This window comes from Pipra filicauda, unplaced genomic scaffold (assembly GCF_003945595.2).
Source record: "Pipra filicauda isolate LSUMZ 115617 unplaced genomic scaffold, ASM394559v2 scaffold472_size498715_pilon, whole genome shotgun sequence".
Taxonomy (NCBI): Eukaryota; Metazoa; Chordata; class Aves; order Passeriformes; family Pipridae; genus Pipra; species Pipra filicauda.
In genome coordinates this window covers 441,754-454,912 of record NW_024104612.1, presented here as the reverse complement: position 1 = coordinate 454,912, position 13,159 = coordinate 441,754, and the positions used below count along the sequence as shown (strand labels likewise).

At 54.8% G+C, this 13,159-nt stretch overlaps 1 protein-coding gene across 1 annotated transcript in view; it reads left to right on the top strand.

The window, feature by feature from the left end:
• NTN3 (netrin 3) overlaps positions 1-12,105 on the top strand; it is a 32,905-nt gene extending 20,800 nt beyond the window's left edge. Inside the window, exons 4-7 of the mRNA XM_027737973.2 lie at positions 2,941-3,090; positions 4,013-4,066; positions 10,221-10,295; positions 10,558-12,105. Of these exons, the coding sequence (XP_027593774.1) occupies positions 2,941-3,090; positions 4,013-4,066; positions 10,221-10,295; positions 10,558-10,886 (608 nt within the window). The 3' untranslated portion in view covers positions 10,887-12,105. The remainder of the gene's footprint in view (positions 1-2,940; positions 3,091-4,012; positions 4,067-10,220; positions 10,296-10,557) is intronic.
• Positions 12,106-13,159: the final 1,054 nt, after the last annotated feature.

Here is a 13,159-nt window from a genome sequence, read left to right as displayed (position 1 = left end):
GTGGCTTTGAATGAAGGCTTTTGCACCTACCACAGCACTGGTCCAAGGCAGAAGCTGAGCATCACTGCAAAGGTGGATGCTCGTAGAATCACAGACTGGTTTGGGTTGGAAGGGACCTTGAAGATCATCTGGTTCCAAGTCCCTGCCATGGGCAGGGACACCTTCCACTAGGCCAGGTTGCAGATGGTCAGCTCATAACCAGGGGGCAAATCCCTAGCCCAGAGGCCATGAACCATTGCATCTTATTTCAACAAACCCCAACTCATGTTACTAAATCCCTCTCCAATTGAGGTTTGTCTCTCCTGGGATGCAGCATCTTTGAAATAGGCACAAAAATACCAATTGCAGCTTGCCCAAGCCTGAGTCTAACTGAGCTGAGCCCTCAGCCACCAGCGAGTGCTTCCCTCCCACCACTGGATGCTGCGAGACGGAAAAGCTGGGAGGGTGGAAAAGGCAGAACAACCTACAGGATTAATTCAATGGCGGTAATTGAAAAGTCAAATAAAGAATGGCTGTGCATTAATCCCGGTAATTTAAACAAAGCTGTAAACCGTGAGCTTTCTCCAATGAAAACCGGTGAAGCACTAGCAGCTAAGCCTCAAGATGCAGAAATACCCTGAATATGAGGTGCAAGACATGCTTTCTGGCAAGCATGGCTCGATGAGTTAAGCTCCAAGCTAGTGACTTAATCCACCATTCAAGCTCCACGGGCCAGATCCTGGCAGCCGGAGGGCTGGGAGCAGCAGGGCTCGGTGTGTGGGCAGTGGTGTGGAGCTGCACCATGCCCCCGGTACCTGCCTTCCCTGGGGCCAGGAGGGGGTCCCTGGGCTGGCCCCCCTGCACAGGTCATGTCAGGATGAGGAAGGATGGAGATGCTCCAGCCGGAGCAGTGGGATGGGCCACGCTGCAATGTAGGACTGCTGTGGTTTCACCCTGCCAGCTCCCATGCCCCAGCAGCAGGATTGGGGAGAAAACTGGAAGGGTAAAAGCTGGAAAACTTGTGGGTTGAGATGAAAACAATTTAATAGGGAAAGCAAAAGAGGCACGCACAAGCAACGAAAAACAAGGAATTCTGCTTCGCACAGGCAGCAGGTGTTCAACCATCCCCAGGAGGGCAGGGCCTCATCCTGCATAGCAGTGACTTGGGAAGACAAACACCATCACTCCAAACCTCTCCTTCTGCCTTCTTCCCCCCCAGCCTCCTTCTTTTTCCCCTGACCATGATGTCATATGGTCTGGAATATCCCTTTGGTCAGTTTAGGTCACCTGTCCTGGCTATGTCTCCTCCCAGCCTCCCAGGCATTCCCAACTTCCTTGCCAGTGTGGCAGTATGAGAAGCAGAAAAGGCCTCGGCTCTGTGTAAGCTCTGCCCAGCAATAACAAAAACATCTCAACCCCATTATCAACCCCATGTTCAGCACAAATCTAAAACATAGCCTCTTACCAGGCACTGTGAAGAAAGTTAACTCTACCCCAGCCAAAACCAGCACAGGGACCCACTGCTGCCTGGGACGCTCTTCCCGTAGGAGCAGGAAGGAGCAATGTATTTTTCTGGGACTATGGGAAATCTCTCCTCTACGGCAGGGCTAAGGGGCAGAGATTGGTCTGGCAGAAACCAAACTCATTCCCCAACGACACTGATCTGTTGTGGACTTAGGATGAGCAAAGCTGCCTTAATTACTAATCCAGGTAAAACATCCAGAGTCACTGAAATCCTCCTTCCACTGCATGAAGAGAGATGGGCTTAGATGAACTGGATCCTGATTGGGCTGAGATTTATGTCCCATCCATAAGCTTTGCACCAGGAACACACCGCTGGGGCCCAAGAAAACCCCTGTGTTTCCAACGGCCCCGCGTCGTGCCAAGACTTCCTCGCTCGCTGCCATTTGTTATCACAGCTGAGCCCCAAAATATCCCTGTCAGAAAGACGTCCGCTTCCAGTCCCAGCCAAGATCTGATAAGGATGGAGCATCTGGTCCCCATTAGAGGCTGCTCGCTCTGGTTTCTGGCTGTGCAGGAGGGGGCCTGAGTGCCATGGTGCTCCCACCAATCCCATCTGGTGAAAATTAGGGAAACGATAACATCAGGGGGCTGCGGGGGCGGGTGGGGGAGATGTTTTTGTTTTGCTTTGAAATCACGTTCAACTCTTACACTGATGGAAGCTGAGATAACCTCCTCCAGCTTGTAGCCAGCCCAGCTCCAAGCAAACAGATGGGAAGGTCCTCTCCTGAGGGAGCATCTCCTTCCCACGTCCCTCCATGTAGACAACCTCAGTGTGTCCGTCCTCCAATATGGTGTGATGGAGAGCCACTTCGGCATTCTTCTGAGGGTGGAAACCCAACTTTCACCCACCTCAGGCATGGCTTGTCCCTAGAAAGGCTGTGTTAGAAAGGCATGGGGTCATCCTTTGCCCAGGGTCTCCAGGAGTCAGGTGGGCATTGAGGCTCATGAGCTTGGGAAGCATCGAGAAGACCCACTTCATCCTAAACCCAAGACAAGGTCAATGTTTGTGTAAAAACTCAGTGTTGGTTTAGCTCCATGGACTGAAAAGCTCAGAGGTCGGGGAGCAAGTGGAGAAAATAGCTTTTACTGCTGCAATAGGAGCATTTCCCTGCGGTTGAGGTGAGAGAGCTGGTGGCTGCAGGCCCCTGTGGGAGTTGCAGTGTCTCCAGGGACTCATCCTGAGCATCCCTGTCAGCAGAGCCATACCCTGGCCAACCACTTTGTCTGCTCACACTCCTGTCTGTGCTGCTCACAGCACATGTGGGGCCATGGTTGGTTCAGATCCACGGGTCTGTGCCAGTTCCAGCAGCTGCTTTACAGTGGTGCACTGGAAGGGTCCCATTCTCCTCACCTCTCTCAGGGTTGCACCTTGGGTCCAATTTGGGGTTTGTGTTTTGCATCCCCTCTCACATAATCTTTTCTCTCTCTCCCACCCAGCTTGTGACTGCCACCCTGTTGGTGCAGCCGGCAAGACCTGCAACCAGACCACGGGGCAGTGCCCATGCAAGGATGGCGTGACCGGCCTCACCTGCAACCGCTGTGCCAAGGGCTACCAGCAGAGCCGCTCGCCCGTGGCCCCCTGCATCAGTGAGTGCCCCGCACCCTGCCTGGCACTCGGGGACCCCCACAAGCACCAGGAGATGCTCCTTGGTCCCCCACTCCCATTGGATGGCTTGCAGTGGGTGGAGGCTCAGATAAGAGAGGGTCTGTCCTTATGGGTGTTCTCCAGGAGTTGGTTGAGGAGGATGGTGGGTCACTTTGTGGAGTGGCCTGTGCTTCACATTCCCTAGTGCAAGAGGCTCTGGAAGACCCCTTGGGTCAGTGCTTCCAACCGGCTGAAACAGCTCTGCTGGGGCCCATCCTCTGCCACAGCAAGTGCTCTCCTCACGTCTGGGGCAGGGCCAGGGCCTGTGGGCAGCACAAAAACTTGTTTATAGTTGCAGTGGGTTTGAATTTGGCCCAAGTGGCAGAGGAACAACTTCCTGCCCTGCTGCATTCACTGGGGCTGCTGGAGCAGTGGCAGTGCGGGTGAGCTGGTGGAGTTGGCTCCTCTCCCTCTCTTCTTCCTCAGATCTAGGGTTAGGACAGAATTTCTACCAGTTTTTATTGCCAAGACTTCTCAGAAAGTGTTGTCTTTGCCCACATTTATTCCAGTACTGGGCAGCCTGGAGCATGCTGAGATCAGCCAAGCATCTGTCCAATGTCTAAACTGAGTTCAGATGAGCTGAGAATCTGAGGAACATCCATCCCTGGAGCACACACCTCCACACAGCAACTTAGGGCTCGTGAGGGTTGCAGCATCTCAACCTGTCCCAGTTTACTGAACTCACTTTGGACATCTCCAGGTCTATTAGATGGCCTCTGATATTCAGGTCAGACTCATCCCATCATCTTTCGTTTGTGACCCACAAAACCCCCTTCTAGTCCATTTTCAGAGGGCTTTTTCCCAGTTGTCACCCCTAGAGTTGGGGACCTCTTTCCTTAAGACACCTCTTCCTTTCTTTTCCAGAGATCCCTGCCATCAACCCCACCTCCCTAGTCACCAGCACAGAGGCACCTGCAGGTAAGTGCTCCATGTCCCTGGCCAAGTCCATGGCCCCAGCCCTGCCCAGAGACCCGGGGGCCCATCCCAACTCCTGTCCCTGGCACACCAGGGGGAAGGGCTGAGCTCTGGCAAACCATTTGGCAAAACATGAATAGTGAAAAATTTCAGTGAAAGTAGCGACTGAGATTTGAAATCCTATGTATTTCTGGAAAAGAGACAACTAAGGTTGATGGACTTTCTTGGGAAAGGCCTTCTCCATCCTCTCCAAGGAGAAGGGCAAGGGATGCAACCCACTGGGGCCTTGCCATCCCTTGGCAGGTTACGGCAGGGGTTGTGGCACATGGCACCAGTGGCTTTATTCAACCTCCTTTTATTGGTGCCAGTGCCAGAGGTTTCTCCTCGGTGCCCTTTGCCTCTGCAGGGCCCCGGTGCTCTAGGAGGTGCTGGGGCACTGGATGTCTGGCAGGTTATCAGCTGCAGGCAGGAGGCTCCAGGGTCCGTGTGCTGGGGCACAGGCTGCCAGGTCTCCCCTGGGACATGGGTGACATGGAGCTCACCTCACCCGGGTCTGCAGGAGTGAAGGGTCTAGGTATGAGCTGCTCGTCCTGGCTGCACAGGGTGATGGGACCATGGGGTGCTGGGGCAATGGGAGGATCAATGTCACTGCTGTGGTCACCCAGTGAGAAGGGACAGCTCCACTGAGGGGTTCAGGTTTTGCACAGGCGAGGGAAGCACTGCTGCCATGGTCCTTAGAGCTCCTGAAGAACTCCTCTGGCCCCCCAGGCTGGAGCAAGGTTGGCATCTCCCTGCATGCTGCAGGTTTATTCATGCTCCTGCAGAGGCTCAGCTGGGGCCGGGCACTGCTGGGATGGATGCTACCTGAACTGGTGGATTAGTGTCCCTCTTCCAGCCCAGCCATGGCCCAAGGTCCCACCAAAGTGCCCTGAGCTCCCTCGTGTCTCAGCACACACCAGTAGAAGTGCTGTGCTTGCCCCTGGACCCTGTGCCACCATGGCAGGATGCATCCAGCAGAGTAAGGAGGGCCATAGCAGGGATTTTCTCTCTCCCCTCCTCTCCTTTCACAGTCCCATCAGCACTGCAGTGTGGCTGTTCTCAGCCATCCAAATTCTATCCCTCTGTAGGGATTTCAAGCCAGTGGAGGGGGAGAATCTATGGAAAGAAGCTGCCCCCTCCCTCCTCAGGCCACCCTTCTTCCTGCTGTCCCCATGACCTCAGTCTTCTCCCACACACCAGTGTGGTGGAATAGACATCCTGAACCATCCTCCACTCTGTCCCATGGCACATGGTCCTATGAAGAGAACAGGGGCACCCCCATCTCCCCACACCCATATTTAATGAGCAGCTTCCCCCTGCCTTGGTCAGGGTACGTCTATCCCAGGGAAGCCTATGTGCTTCTCAGAGAGCCCGTACTCTGTTTGTGACCTTCTCCCCAGCTCCCCTTCCCATGACCACCTTGCCTTGGTGGTGGAAAACACCAACAGCCTCCTCCCAGGCTGGTGTTTGCCTGGGATGTACTCCCCAGGCTTCTGGGAACATCTCCCAGCACGGCCCCTGCAGTCCTATGCATGCCCTCAGTGGCTGTAGGAGAGGGGCAGGGACAAGGTGTGTTGAAGGTGTGGAGTTCTGGGCCCCTCACTCAACTAGACCAACACTGAGGGGCTGGAGCGTGTCCAGAGGAGAGAACGGAGCTGGGGAAGGGGCTGGAGCACCAGGAGGGGCTGAGGGAGCTGGGGGGGCTCAGCCTGGAGAAAAGGAGGCTCAGGGGGGACCTTCTGGCTCTGCAACTCCCTGACAGGAGGGGGGAGCCGGGGAGGGAGGTCGGGCTCTGCTCCCAGGGAACAAGGGACAGGACAAGAGGAAAAGGCCTCAAGCTGTGCCAGGGAAGATTTATATTGGATATTGGGGAAAATTTCTTCCCTGAAATGGTAGACAGGCCCTGGCACAGCTGCCCAGGGCAGTGGTGGAGTCCCCATCCCTGGAAATGTTCAAAAAGCAAGTAGATGTGACACTTCACGTATGGTTTAGTGGGCATGAGGGTATTTGGTCGAAGCTTGGACTTGATGATTTGGAGGTCTCTTCCAGCCTTAACAATTCTGTGATTCTATGGCAGGAGTAAAACCTGTCAATGGGGGTGGAGAGGGGAGATGCACAGGAGGAGGTTGATAGCTCAACTCCTTGCACATGGCTCAGACTGGGAGCACTGCACAGCCCAGCGCCCACCCAGCGCTCATGGGCACTGCCCAGCCCTCACAGCTCTACTCCACAGAGGCTCTGGAAAACAGGAGGTGTTTTCAGGACACAAGTTGAGCAGCCCTGCCTGGACCTGGCAGAGGTTTCACTCCACGCTGTGGCAGCAGAGGAGAGCTAGGACTTGGAGTGCACGTCTTGCCCAACAGGAAGATGGTACCACTGCTGGGGGAGCTGGGTACCACTGCTGGGGGGCCTGTGCGGGACAGGGCAGACCACCACCACCTCTGCTCCTGCCTGCCCTGCCTACCCTGCCTGCTGTGAGGAGGGAGCTGGGAACAGCAGGCTTTGGGAAAAGGAAAACACTGCGGAGAGGGAGAGGGGGATTTGAACAGTTTTATTGCCAACAGAGAGTTGTGTGGAGCAGAGTTAATCAAGGTGATTCCCCTCCAGTGCTTTATAAATAGGAACAGTCTCACAGTGATGTCTGAGCTGTTCAGCTGCGCAAAAATAAACCGTGCTGGTGAAGAGCTGGGTTGTTTGCTTTGTTTTAGAGGAGCAGGTCTGCCTCAAACTGCCTCCAGTTTATCTGTGAGTTTGTTGGTTTAAGATTTCTGGCTTCTAGCTCAAATATCTTTAATGCAAAGTATTTGCCTCTGCCCAGGGCCTGTGCCACTGGGGGAGCAGGGCACAGGGATCATACTGCCCCTTCACTGGGGGGGTCAGAGGTGGGGGTGATGCTGCCCTGCCCCACACTGCCTGGGTTACCCAACTCCAGTGTGCTTGTGCCACGAGCAGGGCTGGCCACAGCAGTGCATCCTGCCTGCTGCCTGCACCCTGCCTGCACCCTGCCTGCTTCCAGGACCTTGCCTGTACCCTGCACCCTGCCTACTGCCAGCACCTTGCTAGCACCCTGCCTATTGCCTGCACCCTGATGCCCCTCTGCCTCCATCCCTCTGCCCCAGGAGCCCTCAGCTCCCCCTAAGCAGGGCACTCCCCAAGGGGCCCTCAGCCCCTCAATGCCACGCAGTCCTCCCACCCCAGGCAGCCTCCAAGCCCCTTCTCCCCCCATTTCTCCACCTCCCACTCTGCCTCTGGCAGCAGGTGCCGGCTGCAGGAACAGGGGGACATTGTTTGGGGCTGCCGTGCTCAGGTGCTGGGCTTCCCCCCTCTCCCCATCCTCCTCCCTGCGGGGGTCCCATCCCCGGGTGTGTCCGGGCTTTTCACTGACATTGCCATCTTCTGCATCACTGTTCCCAGCCTTCTCCTGCCTTTCTGATCTTCCAAAGCCTTTGAGGTCCAGCTTTGATCTCTGTGCCTGAGTAGCTGACTGGCTTGGTGATGAAACGTCCTGGGTCCACTTCTCATAATTTTTATTATTATTATCTCAAAATATTTTCCACTTAATGGAAAAAAATAAATCCATGTTCCCCGTTAGCAGAATTAACAAAACTCGTGGAGCGCAAAACAGGGCTTTAAAGGAATTCAAAGTAAGCAGTAAAAGATTTGCAGCCATAACACCTAATTAAGTTACATCTCTCTTAAAACAAAATATTCTTTTTTTTTTCCCTGAGGAGAAGTAAACCAGATGTGCAAACTTGCCACCTCTCACACACACTCCCCCCGCAGGGAGCCAGCCCAGTGGTTCTGGTTGCCAGCAGCCTCCTCCCACTCTGTCCCTGTAGCATCTCCCAGGGACGCAGCAGTGTCAGGAATGGGGTTGTACCCCATCCCAGGGATGTCTCAGTCTCAGAGATCAGGCTGTAGCTTATTCCGAGGATTCCATCCGTACCTGAGATGGGGTTGTAGCATATTCCAGGGATACAGCAGTGTCAGGGGTGGGGCTGTAGTGGATCCCAGGGATGCAGCAGTGTCGGGGGTGGGGCTGTAGTGGATCCCAGGGATGCAGCAGCATTTTGGGTGCACTTGCATGTGCACTTTCACACCCTGGGACTGGGTCAGGTCTCTGCTGTCCCCCAGCCCTTCCATGGGGCTCAGCTGCCCCATCCAGCTGCACAGACAATTCCCAGCCACAGCATCCATGTCTGCCCCACACCCAGTGATGGAGACCATGTTCTCGGGGGAAAGGAAGGGAAATGCTTCCAGTTAATGGACTTTTTTTCTCTTCCCAAGTTTCTTACATAAACGGAGCAGGAATTGATTTTACATTTGAGTAATATTCCTCAGCACAAAGCCATGGTTAAAAAATCCCCAAACTAATCCCAAATTGTTAATTCCCAACCCCATTTTCTGCCTCTTTTGGATCCCAGTGTTATGTTGTTAATCACCAGCAGGAGCCCAGGGCAGTTACTGGATTTCTTTCTGTTTTCCTTTTGTCCCCATCACCAAGGGGGGGAATGGCACGTTGGCTGAGGCTGCCCCGCAGCCTGGTCCCACCACCCATCACCCTGCCAGCTGCAGGATGGGTTTTGTGCCCCTTTGCTTGGGGGGGAGAAGGTCTCCTGTCCTGACAGGTGCTCCACAAAATAAAGTGGGAGCTCTCTTTTAGAGTCCCTTTCATGTAGCAGGAAGGGATGGAGCAGTGTGTCAGGGGGTGGGCCTGCGGTACGTCTCGGGGGGATGCAACAGAGTCTGGGATGGGGCTGCAGCATATCCCAGGGAATATAGCAATGTCCAGGCTGAGGCTTTAGCACATCCCAGGGATGCAGTGGTGTCTGGAATGGGGCTGTAGCATATCTCAGGGGATATAGCAGGCTGAGGCTGTAGCACTTCCCATGGATGCAGTGGATGAGGGCACCAAGCACTCCAGTGTGCTCAGCAGTCACCCTGCATGGGGAGGGCCTGAGTCCCTCTGCAGCTACCACTGCTCTCCCAGAGGATCCTGTGTCCTCTCCACAGCCCCCACTGCTGTCCCAGGGGATGCAGCAGGGCCAAGGCAGCTCTGTCAGCCCAGGCAGAGGGGCAGTGTGGCGGCATGGGGGGAGCTGAGCTGCAAATCAGGGCTCACCCCCCTCTGCCAAGAATTAGCTTCGTGCTGCGCTGCTTCTGTCGCTGACAAATTTGGAACAGGCGGCACGAAGTCCCAAATAAAAAGGAGCTGGGCAGAGAGGAGAACAGCAGAGCCCAGGGGGAATTTGTGCTCCCGGGCTTCTTCCTTTCTTCATTTCTCCTCCTCCCCTTGGCACGGGGTGCTGTTATTCCCCGTCTTCCTCCAGACCCTCGCCTCCATCCCCAGTGATTGCTGTGGCAACCCGCAAACAAAGACAGCTTCAGAGGCTGCTGGCTCCATCCCGGGACACGGGGCCAAGCCAGAGGGAGAACCTGGAAAAGGGAGAGAAAAGAAGAAAGATGGGTTTAGAAAAAAACATGCCATTTGGAAAGAGACAAATTGAGATGTTCAAAGGAAGATGGCAGGGGAAAGAAAGGAGAAGAACAGGGCTGCTTGGGGCAATTGTTGGGATCAAAGCCTTAGGGGAGAAGGAAAGAGGCATTCCCTGCCCTCCCTCTGCTTGAGATGCAAATCTGGAGGCTTTAGAAATGCACAGAAAAAACCTCCCAGAGGACAGGAGCCTTGGGGGACAGCAGCAAGGGATGTGTGTGTGGTGGGGGACAGCCTGATGGCCTCCCCAGCCCTTCTGGAGCAGCCTGAGCAGGGGATGCCTGGGCAGCAGGAGTGACCTGGTGGAGCAGAGCCACTTGCCTCTCCTGCCTCCTTCCCCCAGCCTGAGTCCCCTTCCTTGCTTATAGGAACCAAGGAGGCACAGGTCTCTGAAGGGGCTGCCCCTGAGGGTGCTTCTCACCACTCTGGCCCCTGAGGACTGAATTGCCCTGAGGATCACAACCCCCTTGGTCTGCTGTCAGAGCTGTGGGATTGGTGCCATATCCTCTCTTCCCACTCTCCTTGTCCATGGCCCCTGCCTGCTCTCCACGGTGGCCACCCTCACCTCACTTGCATTCCTCTCATCCATTCCTTTCTGCTCAACCCTCTTTTCTTCCCCTGCAGACTGTGACTCCTACTGCAAGCCAGCCAAGGGAAACTACAAGATTAACATGAAGAAGTACTGCAAGAAGGACTATGGTAAGGACCTCCAGCCTCCCTGGGTCATGCTGGGCTTTGCCCCAGGGGCAGACGAGAGCTGGCTGTGGGTGGGGCAGATGCAGGCACCCAGGGGATGGGGAACACTCTGTATGGAGAGGGGTCCGCAAATTAGCCCTCCCAAAGTCATGGTGGATGAGGCGGGGGGTGCTGCTGGGGACAGGCAGTTCCCACCACCAAAACTTCCTTTGTGGAGCAAGGCAAAGTATCCCCCATCACCACACCTCCCCCTTTTTTCCCTCAGTGGTCCAGGTGAACATCCTAGAAATGGAGACGGTGGCCAACTGGGCCAAGTTCACCATCAACATCCTCTCTGTCTACAAGTGCCGCGACGAGCGGGTCAAGCGTGGCGACAACTTCTTGTGGATTCACCTGAAAGACCTGTCCTGCAAGTGCCCCAAGATCCAGATTAGCAAGAAGTACTTGGTCATGGGGATCAGTGAAAACTCCACCGACCGGCCTGGACTGATGGCCGACAAGAACAGCCTGGTCATCCAGTGGCGGGACGCCTGGACACGCCGCCTTCGGAAACTGCAACGGCGGGAGAAGAAGGGGAAGTGTGTGAAGCCCTGAGGTGTTTCCACCCATCCTGTCCCCACCTCGTGCTCAGCCCCAGCCCAGCTGGGCACTGTCAGACTGCACCCACAGACTCTGTACATATATATAGTGTGAACAGACTCTCTGTCTATAGTGTATATTTTGGCAATGGTTTCCCTTTGTGTGTGCGTGTGCACGGCTGGGTGTGCGTGTCGGTCTTTTTCTCTAAGTATGTATTAAAAATAACGCAGTAATGACAAACCTTTAATGAGGAGCAAAGTGGAGCAAGGTCCTGTGGGTGCCTGTCTCTGGAAGGAGTTCGGAGGGGATTGGTGTCCATAGCACTCATTTTATAGGCTTTTATATTGCCTTTAACACAGTTGTCTTTGACCCAGTGTTGACATCTGAGTTGACAGCTCTCCCTTCTCCAGCATCCAGGGTATGACTCTTCCTCACTCTGAAAATGTGCTGCTGTCAGACCTCTGTCTGCCTTTCTCCTTGCCCAGGAGGAACAGGAGGTTGGAGTCTCCTGTCCTTCACCCAGATGTGCGTGCAGGGAGGCTGACTGGAAACTATCCAGCCCTGCAGAGCCACCAGCCCCAGGAGCTCCACCAGGAAGGACAAATGAACTTTTGCAAGGCCTGACTCCTCAGTGACCTTGGATTCACATGGACCAGCACTGCTGGCTGGGGCTGGACCCATGCTGTGCTGCAGTGCCACAGGGAGGAGCCAGGCCCTGGCAGTGTGCTGCTGACCACCAGGGAGAAAGGGACAGACTTCTCAACCCCTCATTTTTACCTGTCCTGGGGCATAGTCCAGACAACCCAGTGGGAAAGACCTGAAGACACCCATTTTCCCCTCCCACATCCACCTGCTCCCCCTGAACCTGGACTGAGCAGAGCCATCCTGTATCATCGGCCAGCCAGCCAGGTCTACGCCCCTATATTCTCACCTGGTGCCAACTGACATAATTCCACCTGCTTCTGTTGAGATGACACCAAGTGATCATGTGCCTTGGTGTGCATCCTTCAGAGCTGGCCGGACTGTGTGCTCTCCTGGGAAGTATTTCTCTGGCCAAGGTTGTCCGAGGAGATGCACAAGGCAGAGGTGGCAGGAAGAGAGAAGAGCTTTCATTGATCCACCTCTAGTCTTTTATATCTTCTTCACCATGTATAAGTCTCTGGTTAAACAGACACCAGTATCTTCCCATGTTGAGATTGTAGCAGTCTTGGCTTAATAAATATGAATAGAAATAGTAGGTGCTCTGACAATAGATATTCCTTTCCCTACAAACCTTGCCTCGGTTATTGAATGGCTCAGTGAGGTGTTGTAGCCCACATCACAGTCTTCCAGTTCTTTAGGATGAAGCTTTGCCCTTTTCAGACCACGGCAGCTTGTGTGGACTCCCCATCCCATGGGTGGTCTGGTGCTTCTGGGCTTCCCAGAGTGGTGCTGGAGCCTCCAGCTGAAGAGACCAGTGGAGCACTGCTGGGTTTCAGGACAAGGAAGTTTGGGGAGTGAGGATTTAGGTCCTGGGAGATGTCTGTGTGGGCATGCAGGTGCATTGGTGAAGCTGCTGGAGATTCTGGAGGTGACCTTTCAGAGACGTGGAGGGCCTGCAGTGCCATCATTCAGGTCCTGTGGGTGCTGGGGTGCCTACACAGGGCACGGGCAGGCCAGAGACTGAGGGGCAATGGGTATGTGGGACCACATGGGCTTGGATGAGCTGGTCCTATCCACATTCCTAACATAGACCCTCCCATCCCTGGCTCCTCTTCTTTTGGTTGTCACAGACTATTGGCCTATGCCATGAGATGGCTCTCCAAGTAGTTGGGCCACCCAGTTCTCTTCTTCCTCCCACCAGATTTGCCCTTGCCCCAGGCTCACTTCAACCCCATGCACCCAACAGTCAAAGAATCACAAAATGGTTTGGGTTGGAAGGGACCTTAAAACTCATCTCATTCTAACCCTCTGTCATGGGCAGGGACACCTTCCACTACATCAGGTTGCTCCAAGTCCCGTCCAACTTGGCCTTGAACACTTCCAGTGATGAAGCAGCCACAGCTTCTCTGGATAAACACAAGAGTGCTCACACAGAAGTCAGTGGTGGAGCACCCTTTGGGTGTGCAAGGACAGGACTCTCATTGGCATCATCCCCATCGACCCAGGGGCTGCTCAGCATCACCCCATGGGCTGTGGGCACTCTCTGTCTGGCCCCTCTTCTCAGCAGCCACAGCCCAGGAAAGAGCAGGGCAGCAGCACTGTTCCATGGGCATGGATACTCATCAGGGCAGGGCTTCAGCAGCACG